This window comes from Chrysemys picta, chromosome 1 (assembly GCF_011386835.1).
Source record: "Chrysemys picta bellii isolate R12L10 chromosome 1, ASM1138683v2, whole genome shotgun sequence".
Lineage (NCBI taxonomy): Eukaryota > Metazoa > Chordata > Testudines > Emydidae > Chrysemys > Chrysemys picta.
The window spans coordinates 310,808,685-310,835,033 of record NC_088791.1 but is presented as its reverse complement, the minus strand read 5'-3'; the positions used below and the strand labels follow the sequence as shown (position 1 = coordinate 310,835,033).

The window sequence follows — 26,349 nt, the reverse complement described above, 5'->3', positions numbered from 1 at the left end:
AAATACAAATGACATGGTCAATAGACTGGGATACTGCTTTGGAGAGCTGGTTTGTCGGGGGAAAGGTTGCCTGACAGTAGTGTCATCTGATAGGACTCTGGTCACCTGTTAAGACTGACCACAGACTGACCTAATAAAGAAGACTGGAAGGTTATAAAGGACAGGATCAGCTTTACTTGTGCAATCTTCAATCATTTTTCATGCAGGAGCTTGATGCAGTGGGGAGTGAGGGGAGGGGCAAAACCCTGCCTGCCTCAACACAAGATTCCTGAAGTAAGGGTGGTGAACTAGCATGAGGGGGATTGTGTTCATGATGTATGTTTTCTATATGATTTGTACTTCCTGTATTTAAGTAAAGAACAATAGTGTGTTAGACTTCATTGTAAAATATCTGTTACATGCATCACTTACCACTTGTAGAGGTAAATCAGAAGGCTGGTGCTATGATGGAATTCTTGCGGATGTGTGGTGTTGAAGCTCTGAGAGAGTCTGAAAGGTCAACACTAATAAAGCACTGTCTATACTGGCACTTTTCAGCGCTAAAACATTTGTTATTCAGGGGTGTGTTTTTTCACACCCCTGAACAATTAAAGTTTTAGTGCTGAAAGTGGCAGTGTAGACACAGCCTAATTCCAGGGACTGGGCATACAGCCATGTGGTCTAAACTCTCAGTATCTGCACCCTGAGAGTGTGCCTAGGGCTCCCAAGACAAGAACTGGGACTACACTCTTTTCAGACTCCACGGGACTTAAAACACTGAGGGATAGGGTTACTATACATCTGTGTTTTCCCAGACAGAGAATCAAAAAATAAGCAATGTCTGTGTGGATATTTCAAATAAGAGGCAATGTCTGGGGTTTTTGCCGAGCAGGTGTTGCAGCTCAGAAAGAGTCTTATTTGGTCCACTTCCCAATTGGTGCCTCCCCTATATCTGCATCTGATTGGTCCCTCACAGTTGCCAGATCCCGCACACCCAGCTCCCAGCCCTGAGGAGGGAAAAGCCCCACAAGGAGGTGCTGATGGACATCTGTCTCTGCTGCCCTGATCTGCGCCAGCTGCCCTGCCACCATGACGGGAGCAACACTGGCCACCCACCTCAAGAGTGAGTCACCAGGTACCTCTTCCTGTACACACACAACCTCTCCAAATACCCTTTCTCCCCCTCCAGCAGTGTCCTCTTTTTGGGAACCTGAAAAATGGTAAACCTACCCAGGTATCCCGTGGTTAAGCAATGTGGTGGGCCTTCAGGAAGGGGTACTCCTGTGGGCATTCTGTGCCAAAAAATTAAAAATTCTGCACACATTATTATAAAATTCTGCAAATCTTATTTAACACTACATAATCACGCCAGTTTCAATTATTTTGGTAATTTATTTCAAAATACCTGTCAGCAAGTATGTCTGTAACAATACGGACGGACACGCGCACGCACACACACACACACACACACACACACCCCCCAAATCCCCCCCCCCGAAGTAGTTAAAGAAACCCCTATGACAACCCAGTTCCTGTTTCTGTGCGCGCCCCCCTCCCCCCCCGCCAATACACCCAAACCTGCTCCCCTCCAAAGCCCAGCCACGGTGCCCCCCTTGCCCAGATACCTGCACCCTCTTTCCCCCTGAGCCTAGCCATGCCCACGGTCATGAAATGGGGATGTTTCTAGGGGGTCATGCAGGGATCTGTTTGCTTAATGTTAGTGGCTTTTAAGGTTGAAAATGGAATGTGTATCTTTATTCAGGCTGACTTGCTGTTTATTCCTCTCCTCCTTCTGCTGTAAATGCAAGGCATGTTTCTTTGATCGTGCCTTCTCTAACATAAACATACAGCAGTAAAACACTCCATGTCCACTGCATGCATTTCTCCCCCTGGGAAGAGGATGAGAGAACAAACACTTGACGTTATTACCGTAGTCATATTGCTTAATGCACTACTGGAATGTGGAATGGACATTCCAGTAGTGCAGGGAATGGAGCGGGTGATCTGCCGGTCCTGCGCCGTACCCGCCGGTCCTGCAGCTTCAGCAGCAATTCAGCGGCGGGTACGGCAAAGGCGCAGGACCGGCAGATCACCCGCTCAGATACTACAGTGATGAGCATGACAGAAGAACCTATAGAGAATAGAATAGAGTTTATAAGATCAGAGTTCCCCTTCAGGGAAGACTTGTAGGCTTGTTGTTCATGTCAGGAAGGGTTTCTCTGAGCATGGCTCTTCAGGGAGTGCCGGTGTCCGTTTTAGGTGCCTGGTCTACGTATATGGTGTGCTAGGCTAAGACTTTGAAAAGCCTAACTAGCCTGTTTTGGTTACTTTTAAGCATAATATATTGGCCCTGGCCTGTGGTTAGCACAAAATAGAAGTGCCAAAAATTGACCATAAGTGTTCCTATTTATGATTTACAGAAATCTTTTTTTTTTTTCTTTTCAAATCTGCAGCCACTTTCTGACACCTCCCCCTCCCCCACCACCTGTCCTTTGTAGGTGCTTTATTTCAATACATTACTTTGGGAAGTACCAGTAGGCAGGGGCGGCTCCAGGCACCAGCGCAGCAAGTGCATGCCTGGGGCGGCAAGCCGTTGGGGGGCGGCGTGCCGGTCGTCATGAGGGCGGCAGTGAGGCCGCCTTCGGTGGTATGCCTGAGGGAGGTCCGCCGGTCCCATGCAGGAGGTCCGCCGGTCCCGCGGCTTTGGCAGCGGTACGGCGAAGGCGCGGGACTGGCAGATCACCCGCAGAAACACCGCCAAATCTGTGTGAGCAGTGGACCGCCTGCAGGCATGCCGCCGAAGGCCGCCTGACTGCCGTGCTTGGGGTGGCAAAAAACATAGAGCCTCCCCTGCCAGTAGGAATGCTGTAGTTTAATTCTGTATTAATTTCTCCATCATTGTATTGAAGATTTGATCTTTAGACCTTGATGTATTGTGATTAATGCGTATAAATAAAATATAATAAAAATAAACAAAATATTTGTTTCCAGTTTCATTATTCAAAGTTTTGTGCTTTTCAGTGTTGAGGGGAATCATGGCTATTAATTGTTTTTCCCTTATCTGGTTTCCCAGTGTTACTGAAAATTGAAATACCTCATAATTACTAATTTACCCCTAGTACTTGGTGTTTTAGTATTTCATTGTTAGTAACTAAACTGCTATTGATTATACAGTTTTTGGGGAGGTGGGTGTACTGCACTAGTCTGAGTTAATCATGCAAAGATAAAATAGCTTATAGCAGAGATTCATTTCTAATTGGATGAGTAAAATCCAAATTTGACAGTAGCTTAGAAGGAAGCTAGATAAGGAGAATTTTAAATTAGTACTGCTGAGACTAAATTACTTTGTCATTAATAATTGTATCTGCTCTTTAGCATGTTTTCATTCTAATACTGTTGATGTTAATGGTGTACTTGAGTAGAATTTAACATACATACATACATACATATATATGAAAGAGAGAGAGTGTATTGGAATATTTTATCTTTTAATTATCAAGATTTCTCTGTTCTTTAGGGGAGTGAGCATCTTAGATAATTAAACACTTCATTAGAGTTGTTCTAGTGCAGACATTTCAGAGGGAAATGAGAATGAAGTCCCTTTGATAGGTTTAAGACAGAGTATTCGTCTATCAGATATGTAGTTGAAAACATGTGGCTCTGTTTTAAGAAGGTGTCCTTAAAATGTGACTAATTTAATTTAAATTCCAAGAGAACTTTTTACTGTAACTTAATATATGTTTTAGTTGGAATAACCACACATGATATTGATGTTTTTAAAGCTTCAGCACAATATTTTGTCTCTGGCTATTTTTCGACTTTACTTAATTTGACATAGATGATCAAATTAATTTAAATAAAGGCCACGTAGTAATACAGTGTCCTGGGTCCCAGTCAGGATTGAGGCCCCATGTGCTGGGCATTGTACATACATATAGAAGACCAGTCTATTCACAAGGAACCTAATGTACAAAAGGTGAGATCCTACAAAGTTCTAAGCAATTCCTAGAGGTGCTTAGTACTCCATTCCTGTTGACTGCAATAGACTTTGGGGGGTGCTTAGCACCATGTTAAGTGGGTACTCAGCACCACCTGACAAGGCAGAATCGTCCCTATAAGATGAACATGTGGGTGTAGGAAAACACTTTGGGAACTGGTAAGAATCAGTTTTGTAGATTATCTACATGGACAACTTTCAGCTTTGTATGCTTTTAAGTAAGTGAATAGTAACTTTAATGGATCTCTTAACAGGCTAACGTAACAGCAATATGTATGTTGGTACATTTGAACTCACTTTTCTTTTCTTTTTCTTTTCCAGTGTTTGGCAACTATTTTGGTTACGTAACATTCTTTAGAAATATAGCTTATGCTCTTATGCCTGTGGTAAAATATTTACACAATAGTATAATACACAATACAAAATTACATTAAAATAGAGAAAAATGGATGTGCTGTCAATACTGTAGGATATTTCTTTAACTAGTTCACCAGTCACTAAATTTTTTGTTCTATCTACAATCTCTACTAGCACTGTCATTACTTAAGTCTTTATACGGGTGGACCTGGTAGCACTGCCTGTACTTAAGTTTGCCTGACATTTTTGATTTCAAGACCCTATTTGGTTTCTTATGTGCTGTGTGAAGTTATTTTTCAGCAATTTTGAATTTGTCACATTTTAATTTCATTGAATGCCCCTTTTTTCTGTTGAGATGGGAATAACAGAAGCTGTTGATCTACCTTCTCTAAACCAGTCATTATTTTACATACTTGTATCCTATCCCCTCTGTATTCACCACCTTCCTAAGGTAAACAATCCCAATCTTTTCTCTATCTCTTCATATGAGTGCTTCCATTATACTAATTTTTGTTGCCATTTTCTGAACCCCTGCCAATCCTAAAATCTTGTTTTTAGACAGATAACCAGTAATACACACACAGTATTCTAGATGAAACCTTTGGGTATGTAGTGGACCAGTGTTAACTAACATTGAGATCTTGATGATAGAGTTGTTTACATTAAGTATCAAAGATATGAAACGGGGAAGGTCTGCAAAGTGTATGGTTGATAACCAAATGATGTTAATTAAATTGCTAACCTTACAGTTTTAGAGAAGGAAAGCTTATTGGTTTTGCAAGTAGACTTACTTGCTCTATATGGTAATATATGCGTTAGTAGTAGTTTCATAGCAAGTGAAAATGAATATTTTAAAAAAAAATTCCCCCTAATGTGCTAGCTTATGTGCTTCATACCATTATAACTGTAGTAAACACTTAATACTCTCAAGACCAACATGGTAAGTGAACTTCCGTTATTCACATCAGAGTCTACCAACTGCCCATCACCAGCGAGGACATTTCTTACAGTTGTGTTGAAAATGCAAATCTATGAAATATTAAAGAAGTCATGGTTAGTTTTGTGATTTGTGGATTACAAAGCTATTGGTAAGAGTGAAAGAAAATTAGGTCACAAATTACCTCCTTTGATAGTCCTGCTACTGGATGGAGGATTGGTGTGGGGAGGGAGAGAGAGGGAGAGGGGGAGGGGGAGGGGAGGGGGAGAGAGGGGGAAAAAAAAAAAGTTAACCTACCTCAGAGCCCCACTGCTACAAGAGGGAAATGTAGTTGACAACATTTGTGAGCCTGCCAAGAACCCAGGGTTTGGGTTGCCAAGCAATCACTTGTACTGCTTCTGCTTATACTTGGCTGTAAAAGTGAGTTATAAACTGATTTCCAATGACTTTGATTGTTAATCTTTTATATAGCTCAATTTCTGTAAAATATTGTTTTTCTGCTTTTTCCTGCCAATTAAAGGGTGGCTACCTTTCCTCTTATTTTAAAGGCTGTGTCTTACTTTGTGTCAGATAGCCCAGGCCCTGAGCAAGCCAGTATATAAGGTACTTTGGCCCATATTTCAACAAGGTTCATACATTGTGATAAAAACTTACCCTGAGTAAAACATTGTTGGGTGCTGTTCTTTAACCTAAGTTTGGTAATTTTTCACGATTGTCCCTAATTTCCTTCTCACGTAGGGACCTGCATTTGAAATTTACAATCTAAATTAGACCTTGCACAACAAGGAAAGCGGATCCAAAAAAAAAAGGGGGGGGGCAGGAGGAGGAGGAGGGGTTATAGAACAAGTGTTATCACATTGAAAAATTGAGGTAAACTCCTTTTTATGAATCTCTCTTGATACAGGTACTTTAAAAAATGTATCAAAATTTGAGGAAATGTATTGAAATACATGGTGGCAGCCAGAGATGACCATTATTATTTCTTCTTATATTTAGAGACACACAAAAAGCTACATTACAAGAAAATTACATTTGCAAAGTTAGGCTTTCAAATTGTGTAATATGTGAATTAAGATTGCTCATGTAATCGTAAGACCCCTGGTGCATATGCATTATGATAGTCTTTAATTACATGATCATGTACTATTTTAGAACTCTTGTCTCATTCACCGAGCGGGATGCACAGTGCTCAGAGTGGGTAGCTATTCAGTATTGCTTTTTCTTGATTGAATGTGTGGCCCCAGGACATGTTTATTGCACACCAGTCAAATCCTGCACTCAATACAGTTTTTTCTTATGATCTTTTCCATGGCAGTATTACAGTCACTGGGCTAACTGTGCCTCTAACTCCTCATCCAGTCTTTGAGTGCACGGACTCTGATGCCTCAAGCTGTCACCTCTCAGAGTGGAATCAGGTGAATCTCCCACTCAGACTGGGCTTTGGGATGCAGTCCCTAGGTACTAAATGAGATTGCCTCATCAGGCCCAATTTAATACCTGCAGTTCTGCTCCTCTGGAACTACGCACAGTGGCATCCAATGACCAGACATCCTTTGAAAGCAAAATATTGTTTAGAACCAAAGCAATCAGAACTAAAATAAAAATAATAAACCGTCTGTACACATGCTTGCCTTCCCTAAGGCTTAATATCCTCTGCAAGCTTGGGAAGTCCCCAACTGTTCGGACTGTCCCACAGAACCTGTCTCTGTCCATGTCAGTCTGTTTCCCCAGAGAACAGTTCACTGACAGTTCTCCCTTCCCCCTTTCAGAAAGCCTGTTTAACCATTTAGTGTTCCTTTGACCTCTTGGCTCCCAGCCTTGGCAAAACAGCTATAAAACTTTGGATGGGTGTGGAAGTAGCGTTTTCATTAACAGCCTGGCAGTTGTCTTGTTTATTGGGAGACTGCTTTTCTAGAGCTATGGTGTTGTCTTCCTGCTTGTTTTCCCATTAGTTCCCATTAAACTAAACCAATTCTACTTTGGGTAATGGTCCCTGTTGTATTCCACTGAGGCTTACGTATGCGTCTGGAGTTGGAGAATTTGAAAGTACGGTCCATTGGTTTGCTCAGGCGCCCTGGCTCGCCTTGTGTGACTATCTGAGGCGATAAAGGGCAGGGCAGACTGACCACACCTCCAGTTCCTTCTCATCGCTGCGTGGTCCGGGTTGGAACTTTGTCATTGTTTCTGATGCACTTCTGATGCAAAATGGTAGTTGTACAGAGTTTTATAGTAGTTTTACCAGTTTTATTTTTCTTAGTTTTAAGTTTCATAAAATCATTATATAGCAACAACATGTCTGCCACAGACACTACATTAAGGTATCTGAGTGTTTCACAAACAATTTTTTTTTCTTTACAGCATCTCTATGAAATAAGAACAGCATTTCCCCCCATTTTACAGGGAACTGAAGCACAGGAAAATTGTCCACTAATTTTAAGAGTCCAACTTGAGATGCCTTGGGCTTTATTTTTATTTCAGAATATTTAGCATTTGTGTAGCATTTTATATGTTCAGAACATAGCTCCTAGTGACTTTATTTGCAATTGTGAGTGCTCAGTACTTCTGCAGATCAGGCCCCAGGTGTCTCAGGGCATGCAGAAAATGAGGAACATACTGTGACCACCTGTGAAAAGTTTGGAGTCGGTGACTTGCCCAGGACCACCTACAGATTCAACCACCTACAGATTCTGTTGCAGAGGCAGGAATAAAATCTGGTTCTCCGGGGTGGATTTGACTGCCATAACCACCAGACCATCCTTTTTCTTCCTGCAGTCCTCTGCCTCATTCATTACATACTTTCCAACTTTTGTAATACAGTAGAACCTCAGAGTTACGAACACCAGAGTTACGACAAGCTGACCACAGTCCTCGTTTGGAACCGGAAGTATGTAATCAGACAGCAGCAGAGACCAAAAAAAGCGAATGCAGTACAGTTCTGTGATAAATGTAAACTACTAAAAAAAATAAAGAGAAAGCAGTTTTTTTCTTCTGCATAGTAAAGTTTCAAACTTGTATTAAGTCAATGTTCAGCTCTAAACTTTTGAAAGAACAATCATAATGTTTTATTCAGAGTTACAAACAACCTCCATTCCTGAGGTGTTTGTAACTCTGAGGTTCTGCTGTATAGAAGTAACTGTATCACTCACTCTGCAGTCTTGACTAATTGCTTGAGTATCGTCCCTCCTATGCACTGAATAAGGTACAGGTCCTGTGGAAACAGTATAAGCTAATTTAATTAAAGACTGTCATAATATTTATGAGCAAGGGGGCAAATTAAGGCTTCACAAGTGCTGCAAATAACTGAGGCATGTTGAGAGTCCTGAATTCTGGATTCTATTCCAGGTTTGAGAGGGGGGCGTTCTGTAGTGGTGTCTTCCTTCCTTCAGCATGTCCTACTTTTGCCTTTATCCCCTAGCTGTCCCTCTTTAGCCTGTTCTCCTCTGCTGCTTTCCCTCCTCCTCTGTCCTGCCTTAGCTTGCTGCTATCTACCCCAGCCTGCCTTTGTCACTGTCTTTTTTGAACAAGTCAGGTTACTCTCACCTTCTCTGTATTACTTGGGAGCATTGATAGCACAGGAGAGACAGTCTGTTTGTTGTCGGTTCCAATTCCCAGGGCCATAGTGGCCCTGGCTGTTGGAAGGAGTGGTTGAACAAAAAGTCCTACTCAGCTCTGGATTGGAGCATGCTTACTAGCTGGGTGCAGGTGGCGCATACTTGGGGTAGACAGAATCTTCAGAGACTAATTTTCTAGCCTGTTACAAACCCTTATGAAGCATGTGCAAACAGATTGAAAACATTGTTTTACTAAGTGTCCTGAGTTCCACCTCATAGAGCTCCTGGGACAGGAAAGACTCTGGTGGTGTATGTGCGGCTAAAGACCTGGCTTCCCAGAGGTCCAAGACAGGTAGCCCTTTCCTGCCATTGCTCCTTGTAGCTGCAGCTGTTAACAGGCTTCAACACCAAATGTAATAATAAAATAAATACCCCCCTCCCCAATATTCCCACAACTTCTAGTTTCAGATATTTCACATTTATTAATGGTGAACTAGAAGAATCTTCAGTTTGCAGGGCTGAACAAAACGCTGAAGTTACCGCTGGGTTTTAAACTGCTTCAAGGATTTGATTGGTAGGAACAGGTGTTTCAGTATGAAATTTTAGTTTTTGAGGTTTGGAGGAAAGGGAAGATAAGTTTCCTTACATACAAGTTTTAATGAATTTAATGTACCTCTTGGGATATACAAGTATGCATGATTGTTCAAAATCTGTACTGTGAGTGTTCCAGAGTAATACATTTTATTTCTATGTAAGCTGATGTGCTTGTAATTTTATCATCTTACGAATTGTTTATACCCCAGATTTCTTCACTGAAAGACTAACTTCTCATATGTGATAAATGTAAAATTATGTATTCTTGAAGTCATTGTATTGAATAGGACCGAAAAATGTTTTCTAATATACTGACTACTTGTATTTGAGGTTATCAGTCCAGGTGCTGGTAGTTAATACAGCTTAGCTCTCATTTCTAAGGTAGCAAGCAGGGCATTAAAAACTATCAAAAGAACATGATTTACAGAACTTAAATGGATTGGAAGCTGTTATCTGAGTAGTGCATAAGTTTGCCTTAATGCACATAGCAGTGTTTTAAAAACTTCTTTTCTTCTTTCACAGGAAAGATGATAAAGATTATGCTTTAAAACAAATAGAAGGTACTGGAATTTCTATGTCTGCATGCAGAGAAATAGCAGTAAGTAACTGTCTTTTTTATTATCAGTAAGATTTTAATAAAGTATCTTTTAAGTGAATACATCTTAATTTAATGTTTTAGATTCAATAAATCTACCTTTCTAAATACAGAAGAAAATCTTCAATTTGAGGTTTAAAGTAAATCTAATTCCCTTATATAAGAGTTTAACTTTTCGCAGAAGAATGATGCAATTCCTAAATTACATTTTATTATTGCATATTTAAGCATAAATCATAATTATCTATACCTCTGAATGCATATTGATTAGTACTGGAAATAAATGTATGATTTTCTCTTTATTAAAATAGTGACCGTCTAAACTCTGTTATATTTGTCAGCACTGTTCATTACAGTAAGTTTGGGTATAATGGTTTAATTTTAGTTTACAATTAATTTCCTTTCCCATTCAAAGACTTGTACCCTTAAAAGTAATATAGCCATATCTGATTGCAAGGGGAGAGCTCAAAACAAATTTCCAATATCTTCAGTTAGCAGATATCAAATGCAATATTGTGTTTGGATATTATCTCTGTTCTGTTGTTTGTTTGTTTTGTTTTGTTTTTGTTCCGGTCTAATATTTAAAGAGGAAAATCATATAAATACATTTTAATGCAAATAGTTAATATAAAACTTCAGTGTAAGACAGAATGTATACAGCCTGTAAATATTCTATTATTCATATAGAACATTGATTATTAATTTTTTAGATTTGCCAGTGCAACAGATCCACTTGGTGATATTAAGACCCTTAATTATTTAAATGTCAAGAATTTGGTGATTCACTAATCTTAAATGTTTTTTTTCTTTTGGTTAAATGAGTTGTCACTTCTTCGTAAAACATAAACTCATGAATCTTTAAATATATGTTTGTTCAGGATCATATTTGTGTGGATCCTTTGAATTCTTATTTTGTTCCCAAATGATTTCTTAATGGTGCAGAAACATTCTGTTTGTGGATGCAGATAATTGACAGTTCTGGTAGAAGCATCTTCCTGAAATTAATACTTAGATTTTTTTTATGAAACATTGATACGAGAGGGGTGAGGTGCGATGCTTTAGATTTTGATAATTTTGTTACTTTATTACCAATGAAATAGATAATATAAGATTAGAATTGTATTTTAAAGACCTAAGCCAAGACTTTGAGACATGACTAGTGATTTTTGGATGCCTAGCCTAAGACATCTTAAAGGGTACAGACTCAAAAGCAGTTCCCGAAAATCGGTCCACTCTACTGCACCTTAAGTTAGGCACCAACACTGAAGGTCTCCCTCCCTCCTCCCCAAAAAAATCTCCAGTCACTTTTGGAAAACTTGACCTTTTCTTAAAAGTGGAAAATCCTAGGTGTGTTTTTGTTTGTTTGTTTTATTAACTTGTTGTGGATATGATAGTGTGACATAGAACTGTGTAAGACTGTGAAGGTCCATGAAAGTTTTGGTGAGAGAAATAACATTTTATGAAATAACATTCTGTACATACTTAGAACGCTGCTATTTAAGGTTTCTTGACACTTCCCGTTATAAGACCCTGTCCTTAGTTGCTTATAACTTTGCCAAACTCTAGCCATTTGGGCTGAAATTTCCCATACTGGGTATCTGCCTCAGGCTGAAGTTGTTTTGGAAAGTTTCAGCTAAAACAGTTCAGATGTTTCAAAGAAAGATTAGGTGAAAATAACTTTTTTTTGCCAATGTTAAACAATGCTCATAACAGTTGCACCAAGAAGCTATAGTGCGTCCCTGATTTGGAGCAGGGTCTTCACATTTGGTGGAGGGAGTCACCCTTGTGTTAGGAATGTGCCTTTTGCTGTGCCCATGAAAAGCCATCTAAATTTGGCCAAGTTATGAGCCTCTGAAAATGTCAGTTTGCACAATAGACTTGTTTGGCTACCAAATTCTCCTAAAATTCTAGTTTTGAACATGCTCCGTCCCAGGGCTGCAGGGACTGAACAGGACTTTTCCTGGAATTGCTCTTGGACACCAGGGGCCACTGTAGTGCCAGCTGTTTGAAACTGAGAGTGGCGAGATGCTCACAGTGCTCTTGCTGACTGGATCCAGGAACGAAGGAGAAAGTACTGCAGAGGGGTCAGGGAAAGGGGTGGGAGGGTGAATGGATTGTAGGAGCCAAAGGGTCAGGAGGAGCAGAAGGGGTAGGCAACAGGAGCTAGGTGGGTGGGAGACAGGCAGTCAGTAGAAGGGAAGAAAGATCTTTGCCTCTTCCTTACAGAACTTGGAATTGAACCTCAAAGTCATCAGTTGCTGTATTCCTTTGATGTCAGCAAATAGCTGTGAAACCTACTGGCAAAGTGTCTCATCCTTCTTCCAGGGATTGGGTCACATAGAGAATAACAGCCAGCTGGGGCTTCCAGTAACTCCATTTAAATCAAATGAATTAGAAGATTACTGTTAGCAGTGCCTACAATATGCTAGGCACTGTCTAAACACACAGGAAGAACAGTCCCTGCCACTTTTTCAGCTCCTCCACCCCACCCCTTCGCCCTTCCAAATGCTATCGTGGGGTATCCTGTTTGGTTTTGTGCACTGATGTTTGTTTAATTATCCAGCTGTGGATCTAAAGGTTCTAACTCTTCTTATGATCCAAGCTGAGGAAGTATGGTTCCACAGTTTGGAACTTCTGTTTTTCAATTAAAAAAAAAAAAGGAAATTTCCTTAAAATTACCTTTAAAAAAAATATCCAGAGAATCCAATTCTCCAGGGTAGCAATCAGCTGCCTTAAGTGTGAGACCGTTCCTTCCTGCAATCCACTGCCTCATTCACTACATTCTGTCCAGCATTTGCAGCAAGTGAGACGGGGTCCTGTAGACAAGTCTCCTTCAATACACAACCCTTATTCATCCCCAGAGCGTCAACCATTGCATGCATTGATTGGGTCTGGGTTCCTGAGAGGGGAAAAATAGTATGTGACCAAATTAAAGACTGTGCTGATACATGCACACAAGGCCAGTGAATTCGGGCCTTAATTCTGGCATTTCTTAACTTTTGAGTTCTTGACCTTGCAACTGAATGCTCTTTTATTGTAGTATTTTTTGAAATAATATTATAGATTGTCCTGAAAACTGGATTATTTTAATTGTTTTAAAAGTAATAGTAATAAAAAAATGCCTGATATTTCACAATGGAATGGCGAGACAGTTATAGAATGAAAGAAGGCCTGTAAGATGTACTGGGCCAGAGTGGGATCTGTGGTTCCTCTCCAGCTTGTCTATTTATATTGTTTGTATCTGTGTTGTGTGTGTGTGTGTGTGTGTGTGTGTGTGTGTATAGACACACAGCTTTATACCTAACAGCAATGTTATATTGTAAATAAGCTTCCATCTGTACATCTAATTAATACAACTGTTTGATATAATCATGTCATGAATTTTCAAGGCAAAATTAATAAATGCCAGTCTTGTTAATTTAAAAAGAGATCTTCTAGAGTATGTTTCATTATATGCATTTGAGTGCTGGAGTAGTCAGAGGAAGTAGGAAAGCTTGACTTGCATGTATAATGAATTTCCATTTCAAAACATAGTTTCCTCAGCAATTGAAACTCCTGTATTTCATCCATCTGGGTAGCTCTTCACCTGGAAAGAATACATTTTGAAGTAAATCTTCATTATTTGTGAGCCAAGCATCTCTGTTTTGACAACTCTGCAATAACACCTGTGTTTGTGTATGACAGATTAAATTCCAGTTTCAAGCTTCCAAAGAGTTGTATCTCAATAACTTATTTTCAGTACTCTCAGGACTCCCTTCATCTAGCACCTATTGTATCCAGAGATCTGAGCTAAAGACTGGATTGATAGGAACTGCCTGAAGAAAAAAAATTGCTATTGTGCCCTGGATACAGGAAAGAGCTATGAAGTGAGGTGGGGTCTGGAGCTGGAATGTAGGCTGTCACTTGCTGTGTGTGCACTCAAGTTATTTGTTTTTCAGGCTTGCATGTGAGCATTCTTATATTTTGTTATAATTCTTCTTCAACTTGAGTACCTTGACTGAACAAGTCTGTTTTGATCAAACCAACTTCCCCATTTATTTTGGTAGAATAGTTTCAGTACTTATGTAAAATTGAATTCTGTTATATCATGTTAATTGAAATACTTACCCTAGTAAGAGATACTATTGAAACATTCTCCTCTTTGCCTTTCACTGTCTCTTTCACTCCTTCCCCTGACCACCCCTACACTTCTCCAACATAATAAACGTTTGTGAAGCCTGCCTCTTACATAATTTTGGCTGAATGTTCTACTGTATTGATCCTTTAGTTGAACATTGTTCTGTATAATTATCCAGTGATGTACACTGCCTTGCTTTTTCTTATTTTTTTTCCTGTTGAATTTACTTAATGATAGAGGTAGAGAAGAAGCATGTGGTTCACTTACAGTAAGATTTCATGCACTGAAATATCAGTTTGTAATATTTTGCATTTATATAGAACTTTACCTCTGAGGCTTCAAAGTATATAACAGACATGAAAAAACTGAACCTTTCCTCAGCCCTATGAGACAGGTAAATTTCAGATGGGAAAACTGAGGTACAGAGAAGTGAAGTGTCTTGTCTAAGTTACACAGGAAATCAACCCAAAACTCCTGACTCCCAGTCCTGTAACTTAAATACAAGAAAATCCTTCCTCCCTTTTTAGATGGGGTATTGCAGGAAACTATATCAGGTAACTGTTCTGAGTACTTGAGGAATAAAGGAACTTTAGGGAGGAAATAGGGGGCTAGTACCTGCCCTTCAGTTAATCCCTCTTTAAAAGTGCATTGGATTGAGTGTGTTTCAGTTTAGGGAAGGTTTTGTGTATGAGTCCTATCAACTGGTTAAAAAAACCCCAAACAAACCTATATTACATTGACTTTATTAGCTTGGAGCCAGCTGATGCAATGAGTTAAAGGATCATTGCACCACTATGCTAAACACTGTCCAAAAACATAGGAAGACAATTCCTCTCCCCCCTACCCTCCCAGTCTGTATTAGGGCAGTGTGTTTTAGTGCATTGCCATTTGATTTATTCACTTTGTTGCCTAACATTTTTTCTTTTTACTTTATCAATTAGCTTTGTCATTAGATCGTCTCTTGACTTTGTACTTACTTTGTAATATTTTCCAGCACTTCAGTAGTAAATTGCGCTTTATTAATGTAACATAGCCTAATTCCTTCTGGAATTTTATGTGCACTATAACCACCACAGTTTGCTATGGGTAGTAGGCTGTGGAAAATCCTTGTTCTCTAAATATGCACAGTCTATCCACGTTTTAGCATGAGATCAGATTAGGAATGTTCCATAGATGAAATTCAGAATCATTAAAGTACCTTTTTTTTTTGTGTGCAGTTCCTTTTCTTTTGGGGTTTGGCTCTGGGATAGGGTGGAATGATATAAGCTAGTGATTAAATCACTGATGTAATTCATTATTTAAATCAGTAAGCAGGAAACCTTGATTTAAGTCATCTATGTTAATTGTTTTGCATTTATACTTATTTTCCTAAAGAGCGGTTCATTCCCTTTGTTTGGTGTAACCATTAACGCAGGTTGCTTAGCAACTAAATATAGCCTCTACACTAAATTTGGTATTTCTTTTTACTAACCAGGAAGATACACTATATCTATACACACTTAAGCAGTTTTATAATTGAACATACCTTTATTCAGATTCTTAACTTTTACTTTTTCATGTTAGACAATGGTGACTGACACGTTTCTTGGTGTGTGTGTGTTTTTTTTTTTTTAAACTTGTGATTTGTGTCAAACTGCATTTGAATGGAAACTGGAATTCAATTAAATGCGCAACAGCATTTAAAAAATTGTATTAGTTAAATAGAACTAAGTTGAATGTGCTAGATACATAAAGAAAAAAGTTGATCAAAAGATATTTTGCATTTAAAACTGAATTGTTAAACAAAGGAAGTATTATCTGTAGTTTGAATTTTAACTGATACCTTCTGGTCACAAAATCCTTCAGGTTTTGAAAACTCATAGGTCTCATCCTCTCCCACATTGTTTGTATTCATAGATTGGAAGAGGAAAACAAGCTTTTACTTTTTCAACTCCCATTTGGTATCTTAATTTGGAATGAACTAATCCAAATTAAGAAAATATTATCTCGGCACCTGCAGAAAAGGCTACTGCTGCCAAAAGCTATTTAGTGCGTCTTCAACAAATGTTGGTTCTAGGGCTTAGCCCGTGATTTCCACCAGTTCAGTAGTTTGCCTTTCTTAAAAACTTTGGCAGCAAACTTATACTGCTTGCATGGTTCACCTTCAGCCTTGAAATTCATTGCAGTTGGCATGATTATTAGATGCCAATGCTATAGCAGCATATTTTTTTCAACTGTTAAACATCTATCCTGGTACATTGTTGAGAATATTGTCATGAAAATGAGGCAGAGTAATTGCTTCTTCATTGCCTATAATTTAGCTTTGTTGATTTTTTTTCTACAGTTTCTTGAAGTTCTTTCAAATTTCAACAATATCAGCAGTAGTAATTTATCCAATGCTATCAGTATGTTCAGCATATTTTCCGCATTTCTCTTCAGTCCAGTGTTGATTGGTGTGGCATATTATTTTATTTATTTAAATGGTTTCAATAGATTATAAATTTAGACCTTAACGTAGATTGTCATAATTTCACATTTAATTTTAAATAGGTTTATTTTGAAATTAAATAGATGTTTTTGATTAAAAAAACCACACCACAATCTTTTTTTAATATATATATTTTTTAATCCATTGTCCTGTTGGGAGGAGTCGCTCAAGATGGTGGTAGGAATTGTTCTAAGTCGTGAAAGTAATAAGTTCTTTTCCATATGTAAGATAACTTCCTGGGAACTCCTTCTCTTAAGGATGATTGATCAGTCAAGCCAAAGGATAGTTCAAGTCTGGAAGGGTATTTCGTTAACCCTGTTGGTTGCGTGAAGGAAACATTTTCCACAGTAATGAATTCTTGTCTGGGTGGTTAGGGAAACCATGTTAGCACCACTCTTATAACCTTAGTGGTTCTTGTCAGAAGGTACTGATATTTTCTTAACAAAGGTAGTCAGAAACCTTTTGAACGAGAGTCAGATTCTGTCCTGCTAGAGAGTACAGAGTAGTGGTGTCTGACTTTTTTTTCAGCTTGGGTGTTGAACATGCTTTATAAAAATCTGGGGGGCCATAATCATAATAAATTGGGGCAGTGGTTCTCAAAGTATTGGGCACGCCTCCCAAGGGAGATGCGGGAATGTGTAAAGGGAGGCTGTGGCACTCTGTGCCTGAAAGCAGCACCCTAGAACCCCCATATTTACCACTGTCATATAATTATTTTATTTGTACAAAGTATGCCTTCTGAGGTATCATTTTAAAAGTCTTGATCTGTTGAACATTAATATCCTGTTGGATTGTATGTGCTATCATTGTGTTTGAAGTTATGAAGTTTTGCTATATATGTGTTACTGAACTATGTTGGAAGTTGGAAACACCCACAGCCACCCTTTCAGGTACAACAGTGGAGGAGCCAGATGTGCTAACGGCCCGTTAAAGGGAATACACACTCACAAGGACTGTCCCAGGAACCGTATGCAATGGAGACTTCTCAGAAATAGCAGGTAGACAATGGAGACTGATTGAGCCAGGAAACGAGCATAGATGTTTCCAGCAAACTGAAAGAAGCTATAAAAGGGGGAAGTGACATCATTTGGCCTCACTCCCCCCCACAACTCAACACCTGGACGCACATCTGGAAGACAAAGATTTTGAACAGGGGAGGCGGTCCCAGGCTGGAAAGGAGAGTCCCAGCTTGTGTATTAAGGAACTATACCATCAGGGTGATAAACTGCTTGATTTAAATCCAGTCTAGTTTTTAGAACTAAGACTGCAGATTTATTTTATTTCTTAAGTAAACAACTTTGAGCTGTATGCTTATTACTTATAATCACTTAAAATCTATCTTTCTGTAGTCAATAAATCTGTTTTATATTTTACCTTAAACAGGGTGTTTTGGTTGTAGTGCTTGGGAAATCTGCTCAGTGTACAAAAGCTGATGCATGTGCTCTCCACATTGAGGGAGGGGCAGACTGGATAATAAACTTGCACTGGTCAGACTTCTGACCAGAGCAGGACAGTACAGTCCTGGGGTCCTAGGCTGGAGAATTGGGGGAATTGGTTGGAACCTCTCTATTGTTAGTTCATAAGTGGCTAGGAGAAGCATTCATGTAACTCAGCTGGGTGTGTCGCTGCCTGTGGGTGGCTGTGTAAGTGCAGTACCTGGAGAGGCTTGCAGCTTGTCACAGCATCACTGTGTGAGAGGGAACCCAGGTTGGTATGCCAGAGGGTTCAGCAGTACCCCAGTTCCAGGTTGCAACCCAGGGAACCTGTCACAGAGGCGTGAGCGCTGTGTGTGTGTGTGTGTGTGTGTGTGTGTGTTTTTTTTTTTTTTTTTTTTTTTTAATAGCTTTGGCTGTCAACCCTGGGCAGCTGAGGCTCATGCAGAAGGGCCATGCAAACCCGGGGTTAGAGATGAAAGGGGACAGCTGGAGCCCAAGCTGCCCTGTTCTGAGAGCCAGAGCCAGAGCCTGCCCTGCTCTGACAGTGGGAGCCTGGGCTGAGAGCTTAAGCCACAGCCTGTCCCGCTCTACAGCAGGAGCCGCAGGCGCTGCAAAGCTCTTCACTAGCAACTGTGACAGGTCAGACCTCATTGCGTGGTTCCCCGCCTAAGAAATTAAAAATGTTAGCAGCAGCGCGCAACAGGTGACAAACAGTTTATATGAGAAATGGATTGTTTTTGTTACAAACAGAGAAAAGCAAATAACACAAGCTGAAGCCAAAAATATGATGAAGCTTATTTCAAACTGCGCTTTACATGGAGCGGGTCAGGCGATGCACCAAGGTCTCAATGTGTTGTGTGTGGCGAAGTACTGGCAAATGACAATATGAGGCTCTGCAGGCTACACTGGCATCTTAAAATAACTACTTTAGTATCTAAACCCATAGTGGTTTTTTGTTTTTTTCAGAGGAAGGACAATGAGTTAACAGGACAAAAGAAAGTTGTTGAAGTATACAGCACTGTTAACATGAAGGCTACTGAGGCTTCTTACCATGTGGCTTTGCGCATTGCCAAAGGTGGTAAGCTGCACAACATATGTGAGAAACTACCACTTCCAGCTGCAAAGGATATGTTTGCGGTGATGAATGGAGAGAAATCAGCATCACAGCTAGATGTGATCCCACTTTCTAATGACAGTTTCATACCACATTGCAGAGATGGTCACTGATATAAAAGAGCAGCTCCTAGAAAGTGTTTGTCAGAGCCCATATTAAATTCAGATAGATGAGTCTACTAATATATCAAATGCTGCACAGCTACTGGTATATATTTGTTTTGCTACAGCCACAAAGTTAAGAGGAATTTCTGTTTTGCCATCGACTTCCAACAGGAGGAACTGGTGAAGAGTTTTTTAAACTATTAAATAATTTTGTCCAAGACACAGGCCTTGATTGGGGACATTGTTTTGGAATTTGTAGCGATGGAGCACAGTCTATGACAGGACAGGGTTGTGAGAAGGGTACAAAAAGTGGCCCCTACAGCAACCTGGAATCATTGTATTATCCACAGACAGGCAATGGCTGCTAAGTAGATGCCAGAGGAACTCAGCAATGTTCTTTCAGATGCAGTAAAAATTATAAACTTTATAAAGTTGCACCCGGTTAATTCAAGGGTTTTTGCCATTTTCTGCAAAGTGTTGGGGGGCAAACTTCATACAGTTGTTACATGCAGATGTTTGTTGGCTGTACTGGGGCATGGTGCTGAAAAGATTGTGAACTGCGTGAGGAAGTCCGTATTTTTCTTGCCGATAGTAACTCATACAGCATTTCAGTGACACTCAGATATCCTTGTCATATCTGGCAGATCTATTTGAGCGAATGAATTCCTTGAATGTGTCACTTGAGGGACGAGATACAAATGTTTACATTGATAATGATCGGATAGCTGCATTCCCTAACAAACTTGAATTGTGGTCTTCACATGTGCAGGAGGGATCTATTTCCATATTTTCAACAGTGGAGAGTGTTATGCAACAGTGCGGTGATCTGTCAGTTGACAGTATCCAGGATGTAATTGTTGAGCACTTAAGCGGGCTGCAGGAACAGTTTTGTGAATACTTTCCTGAAGTGGGTAAAGACAAATGTAATGAATGGGATCAGGAACCCATTCCGCTTTAATCCGAACACAACAAATATGCTGTCTTCAGAAGAAGAGGAAAGCCTTATGGACCTGTTAAGCAACAAGGAACTGCAGCACAAATTTTCACAAATGCCAGTTGCAGACTTTTGGTTATCAGTGGGATCTGAGTTTCATGTGATAACACACCAGGCTCTTACAGCCCTCATTCCTTTTTCATCCACCTACCTGTGTGAATGAGCCTTCTCAGCATTAACCACAAAGTATCTCTCCCAGCTTGTTGTTGAAGATGACTTGCATCTCTTCCTTTCTATGCTGCAATTCCAAATTCCGCTACTTTGGACAGTGAGGAAATAAACACACCTCTCTCACTGACAAGATAGGATAGATGGCTATTGTACTGAATATGTCATTGTTTAGTGTCATGTTTTCTAAAATGTTTGTGGAGTTTTATTTTAGCTGCTTCCATTTGTACATTCATTTTTGCAACATATAGGATTTTTGTTTGTTATATTGTGTTAGTAAACTATGGGGAGGTGCAGTAATTTTTTTCATAGCTCAGGGAGGCTCACTATGACAAAGTTTGAGAACTCCTGCTTTGAGGCATATTCTCTGTACTGTTGCATTCAGTAGCGTAGCTGGGGGAAGGGAGGGGGGAGTGGGGCAGCGGCCACTCCCCCACTGAGCATCTTGGCACCTTTTTCATTATTACTCGCCCAGCGGCACTCCGGGTCTTTGGCAGCACTTTTGGCGGCGGGCCCTCTCTCCCTCTGGGTGTCTTCGGCGGCATTTCCTTCAGTGCTGCCGAAGACCCGCGGAGTGAGTGAGGGTCCCGCCACCGGAGACCCGGAACGCTGCCAGGTGAGTAAAAGCACTGCCCCATTAGTAAAAGCGCCGCAGCAGGTGGCGCCTTTTTTTTGATGCTCCCCCTGTTCCCTCCAACTGGCTATGCCACTGGTTGCACTCCCTTTGTTTCACTTGAGCAGCACATAAGAAGCAGAAACCACATACCGAGAGCAAGACTATCTAATTAAGAGATGATGTATCTGGCTCCTATGCATCCCTCCCCATAGCTTCACATGAGGTGAGGAGGGAAGTGGCTGGGAGCATGATGAACACTGGTTGTCTTCATTGGTGTATGGTTCCTTGGGGGCCATAGCCAGCTTCTGTGAGCAAGACTGCTCTGACTGGGTAGGGACTGGAACAAGAAATCAGGGAGCCATAACTGGGTGACTTCTTCTCATTTTCCACTCTGTTGGGCTGCCCTAGCTGGAGGGGAGATGTCCTTTGCTAGGCACTCTCCTAGGCTGAGACAGAGCCAACTGAGATCCTATCCTGCTCCCCTTAGGGCTTCCACAGCCTGCCAGAGAGAATAAGCAATGAAGTTTCTACTTTGCTTCCTTCCATGTGGTGTAGCAGGCAGCAGTAGGGGAGCTGCTGCAGTGCTATTCAGTCCATGCACTCCAGTCCATGTTAGAGTTGACTGCAAAAGCTAGTGGGAAGCAGCTGGGAAGGCGATGCCTCCTATCTTCATAACAATGGGCTGATTCAAACACTTCTGTTTAAAAATTGCGATGTTGACTCGTTGATAAGTATACATTTTCTTAGCAGTCATGCCGAAGGACCACAAAACATAGGCATGGGCATTGACAACTTTTTTTTATTTGGTGGGGACTAGAGTTGGAGGAAAAAAGAAGGTATCTGAAGCCAGGCATGCTATCTTTTTTGTTGTCTTTCCTCGTCAGAGTTTCTGGATGAAGTAGAAACCCAAGGCGGATACATAAGCAAGTCATAAAAGCAATTGTTTTCTAGTGTAATCAACAAATCAAGTGTTGCCTTTCTTCATCTTGCTACAATAGAGTGTTCTACAAAGAACTCAGTGACTTTAAGCCATTACCTGTAACAGGAATTAAATGTCAGTTGCCTGATACCGTTAGCATTTTTGTGACACCTGATCAACCATTACTTTAGTCTTTCCCTGTGTGTAAGTTTGTGGAATAAGGCTGTTTTTTCTGCTTATCCAGTTTTGATGATTTTCAGTGGCTGTTATTCTGAAGCTAGTGACAGCATACTTGTTTCTACCATTGTACAGCTTTTAGGCACAAACTGCTTTTGACTAAGTACTGTGGCAGAGCTCTGACCTTGTCCCTGTGGGTCCCGTGCTTCTAGGCAGTATATGCTAGCCTCAGTGGCTCACTGCGACCCTCCACGTAGCCCTTCTCTCTCTAGGGCCAGGGTTACAGTCTGAGCCCTTTTCATCATAAGCCAGCAAGGAGGTTGGTGAGAGAACTCCCACAGTCTCTGTTGTCCCTAGGGGCTTGTTTCAGAACAGTTTAGCCTCCTGTCCTGACAGGGGCCTGACTTCCCCTCCTAGAAGGTGTTCCTGTAGTGGTGGGTTGGGGGGAACTCGGGCCCACCCTCTACTCCGGGTTCCAGTCCAGGGACCCTAATGGTAGCAGCTGTTGGCAGCCAACCTTTCACTGCCAGAGTTGCTACATTTCCCTGGTCCACTTCCCCACAGCTCTCCTGCTTCTCCCTTCTTCACCCTTACCTTAGGGCTCCCTTACCAATGACTTGAGGGTGTCTTCATTAACCAGCCCTTCAGCTGCACTTCCCCTCCTCTGGCTCCCCGGCTCTCCTCTGCCTGACTGGAGTGAGTCCTTTTATAGTATCAGAGGGGTCTTAATTAGTCAGGTGGTCACATTAGCTTAATGGCCTCACCTGACTCTTTGCAGGTTAATTGGAATCAGGTGTTCTCATTAGCCTGGAGCAGTCCCTGCTCTGGTCAGTCAGGGAACAGAAAACTGTAATCCAGTGGCCAGTATATCTGCCTTCTGCTACTCTGCTGTACCCAACTGGCCTGGGACTATCACAGTACACTGATGAAGCTTTCAGACCATCTAGACTTTCTTAATATGAAAAAGATGAGAAAAATTTAAGAGGTAACAAGCTTCTTCATGTCACCACAAAGCAATTGTGTTTTTCAAAAGACCACAAAGAACTTAGCATGTCACCAACATTTTCAGTACTCTTGGAAGAAAAAAGAAAATAGATAATTTATACTATTTTCATTAGGATCTATCTTGCCAGACAAAGACTTATTTGCGAGGCAGTTATACTGAACAAGCTGAAAATATGCCCTTATGTGGCGAGGTTGAATGCAACTTTATTCAGCTGCTTTGTTTGCAGGCAGAATATGATCTTGATATTTCAGGGTATCTGAAAGAGTCAAAACAAATTCACAAGTCCAATTATTCAGAAGGAGGTAATCGAAATCATGGCTCTTAAAATCTTGAGTGATATTTCTGAGAACATTTCTGGAGAGGGAATTATGCTTGAGGAAACAGACTTCTCCAACAAAGAGCAAGTGTTATATTGCAGGCAAAACGTGGATGATAACATGAAAGTTCATGAAGAGTTCATTGAGTTGCACAATATTGCCTGTACATCAGTGGAGGAAATCGTATCAGTAATTAAGGTATATTATTGCATATAAATCTGAGAATCAAAAATTGCAGACAATGCTATGATGGTGCTGCTGATGTGGCAGGCTTAGTATTAAACATAGCAGTGTTTCTCAACCTTTTTGTGCTGGTGACCCCTTTTGGACTTATGACCTCCCCCGCCCCCCCCGCCCACACTAAGACTGGAAAAAATTGTGACTTCCTACCTTAAATATCATTAAGCAAATTATGAATAATACTGGCCCACCAGCGTTAATAAGCTAATGTTTCAAATCTACACACATATATTGAGTAATTTCAGTTCCTATACTTTTTTTATTTTAGCAAAGAGATTTCTTACCCCCCAAAATATGCTGTCATTAATAGTAACAGGCTTCACACAACCATGTGATTTTACTGCTGCTTCCTGTCTAGACAGTGGTGGTGGTCTTCCCGGCTAGCAAATAGTGTATGCACACTTTTTAGCGAGGTCATCTTGTGCAGTGGATAAACTAAGAAGAGCTCAACCAAGTACTTCACAGAATGAATGCGTGAAGACGGTGAAGTGCAGAAAATACGATTGCAACTGTTTAATGTATGGCTTTACAGCGATCGAAAATAAAGCTCATTGTATTGTGTATGGTCAACTCTAGAATGCTGATAATTTTGAAGATTTCATGCTAATTCAGCATTTGGAAAGTAAATATTCACAGTTAAAGAACTCAAGAGGCTTGTTCTTTAAGGAAAAATTGAACAGTTTGAATAGCCAGCAAACACTGATGTTGAATATAAGTAATGTCAGTAAGAATGCTCTTGAAGCTTCATATCTTGTGTCACTTCGTATTGCCCAAAGATGTAAGGCACATACAATAACTGAGAATCTCATAATTCCTGTGGCATTAGATATGGTTACAAGTGTGCTTGGCCATAAAGAGGCAAATAAGGTTAAAGCTATTCCTTTATCAAATGATAGAGTTTTGAGGTATATTAATGAAATGGTTGACATTTGTGAGCAGTTGGGAAATTTTTTTTTTAAATGGTGTGAATTTTCTGGCTGTTCAGTTTGATGAATCAACAGATATTTCAGGCTCAGGGCAGTTCTTAGCTTTTGTTCAATGTAGTTCATATACTACTGCTGAGGAAAATATGCTCTTCTGTAAAGTGCTGCCTAGTCACACAACTGGTGAATGTCTATTTAACATGTTTGAAGCTACCGAATATTTTGAAATTGATTGGGGACAAATCTGTTGCTATATGCAGTGACAGTGCCAATACAATGGACTGGCAAGAACAATGGGCTTGTTGGAAGATTAAAAACAATTATGCCACATGCAATTTGGATCCATTGCTTCTTACATCAGCAAGGACTTGTTGCAAAAGGAGGAATGCCTTCTGAGTTGCATCAGGTGTGTGAGGTGTCTGTAAAAGTTGTGAATTTCATAAAAAGTCGGCCTCCATCAGCTCACCTGTTTGCAGCTTTATGTGATTAAATGGGCACACGTCATAAAAGTCTTCCCTTGTATGTTGAAGTGAGGTGGCTCTCACGGGGAAAAGTGTTAGGCAGCCTTTTGAATTGCAAGCTGAAGTACTTGTGTTTCTACAGGATCAGGGTTCTTCTTTTGCTAAATAGTTCAGTGACCCATCACGACTTCTTCAGTTGGATTACTTAGCCAGACGTCTTCAGTCATCTGAATGAGCTGAATATGAGTTTTTAAGGATGACACAAAAACATAATTGTGCTGGGAGACAAAGTGAGAGCCTTTGGAAAGAAACTTGGAGCCTGGTCTGCTCAGCTTCAGAGTGGAAACTTTGAGTCATTTCCTCCGAGTTGCGAGTTTATGAAATTGATTGCCGATGCCGAGTGTGAAACAATTAAACATTATGATTGAACATATTCTTGAACTTAAAAAGCAGCTGCAGGATTACTTCCCACCTGACAATGAACTTGGCGGTAGGTGGATAATTAATCTGCTCAACAAAAGAGTAGTTGAGTCTGCCGAATTTACAGGAAAACTACAAGATAAACTTATTGAGCTTTTATCTGATAAAACACTTCAGTGTTTGTTTTCTTCAGAAGACATGTGCATGTTTTGGATGGCACAGAAGCATGAGTATCCCGAACTTGTAACCGAAGCTTTGAAAGTTTTTAATTCCATTCACAATGTCCTATTTATCTGAATTGGGATTCACATTGATGGTTGCGATTAAAAACAAAGCAATGAAATAATTTATCTGTGGAGAAACACCTGCTGCTGAGCGTTTATTCAGTTCAACCCAAAGTAAAAAAGAAAAATTAGCTGGTACAGAATGAGCACAAGTGCCTGATTGAAGGACTGTGTAAAAATGTTTGTTTTTGTCAAAGCAAGCAGAGTTTCTAACTTGCAATTTGTAAAAAGTGAATTTACAGTTTTTTCTGTGTAAAAATGAACTTTGATCTGGCGCACACAGGTTTTTTACTTACCTTTGATTATGACCCCCGCCCCACCAACCTGTCCCTCAAACCCCCCTCCCTTTCCCAGGGATTATGACTCCCAGGTTGAGAAACACTTGATATGTAGCAACAGATTGCAGCAGGAGGAACCATGAGCTATATTTACTTATTGCTATAGGCATGCCTTGAAGTTGGTATGCCCAGGATGTGTTAAAAATAATACTAACCTAAGAGATATTGGTGCAACTGTTTATAAAATCACAGAATTAATGAAAACCTCACCCAGATGAGATGCTGTGTTTCGGGACAT

The 26,349-nt window shown here is 40.3% G+C and overlaps 1 protein-coding gene across 8 annotated transcripts in view; it reads left to right on the top strand.

Moving 5' to 3' along the window:
• The window catches only part of CDK8 (cyclin dependent kinase 8), a 159,073-nt gene that overhangs the window by 50,352 nt on the left and 82,372 nt on the right, over positions 1-26,349 (top strand). For 4 of the 8 annotated variants that reach the window (XM_065581432.1, XM_065581430.1, XM_065581431.1 and 1 more), the window contains exon 2: positions 9,938-10,013. The exons of 2 other annotated variants lie outside the window; for them this stretch is intronic. In XM_065581432.1, the coding sequence (XP_065437504.1) occupies positions 9,990-10,013 (24 nt within the window). In that variant the 5' untranslated portion in view covers positions 9,938-9,989. Of the gene's footprint in view, positions 1-955; positions 1,103-9,937; positions 10,014-26,349 lie in introns of all 8 variants that reach the window. 2 more of the 8 variants (XM_065581429.1, XM_065581428.1) reach the window with 1 other exon arrangement.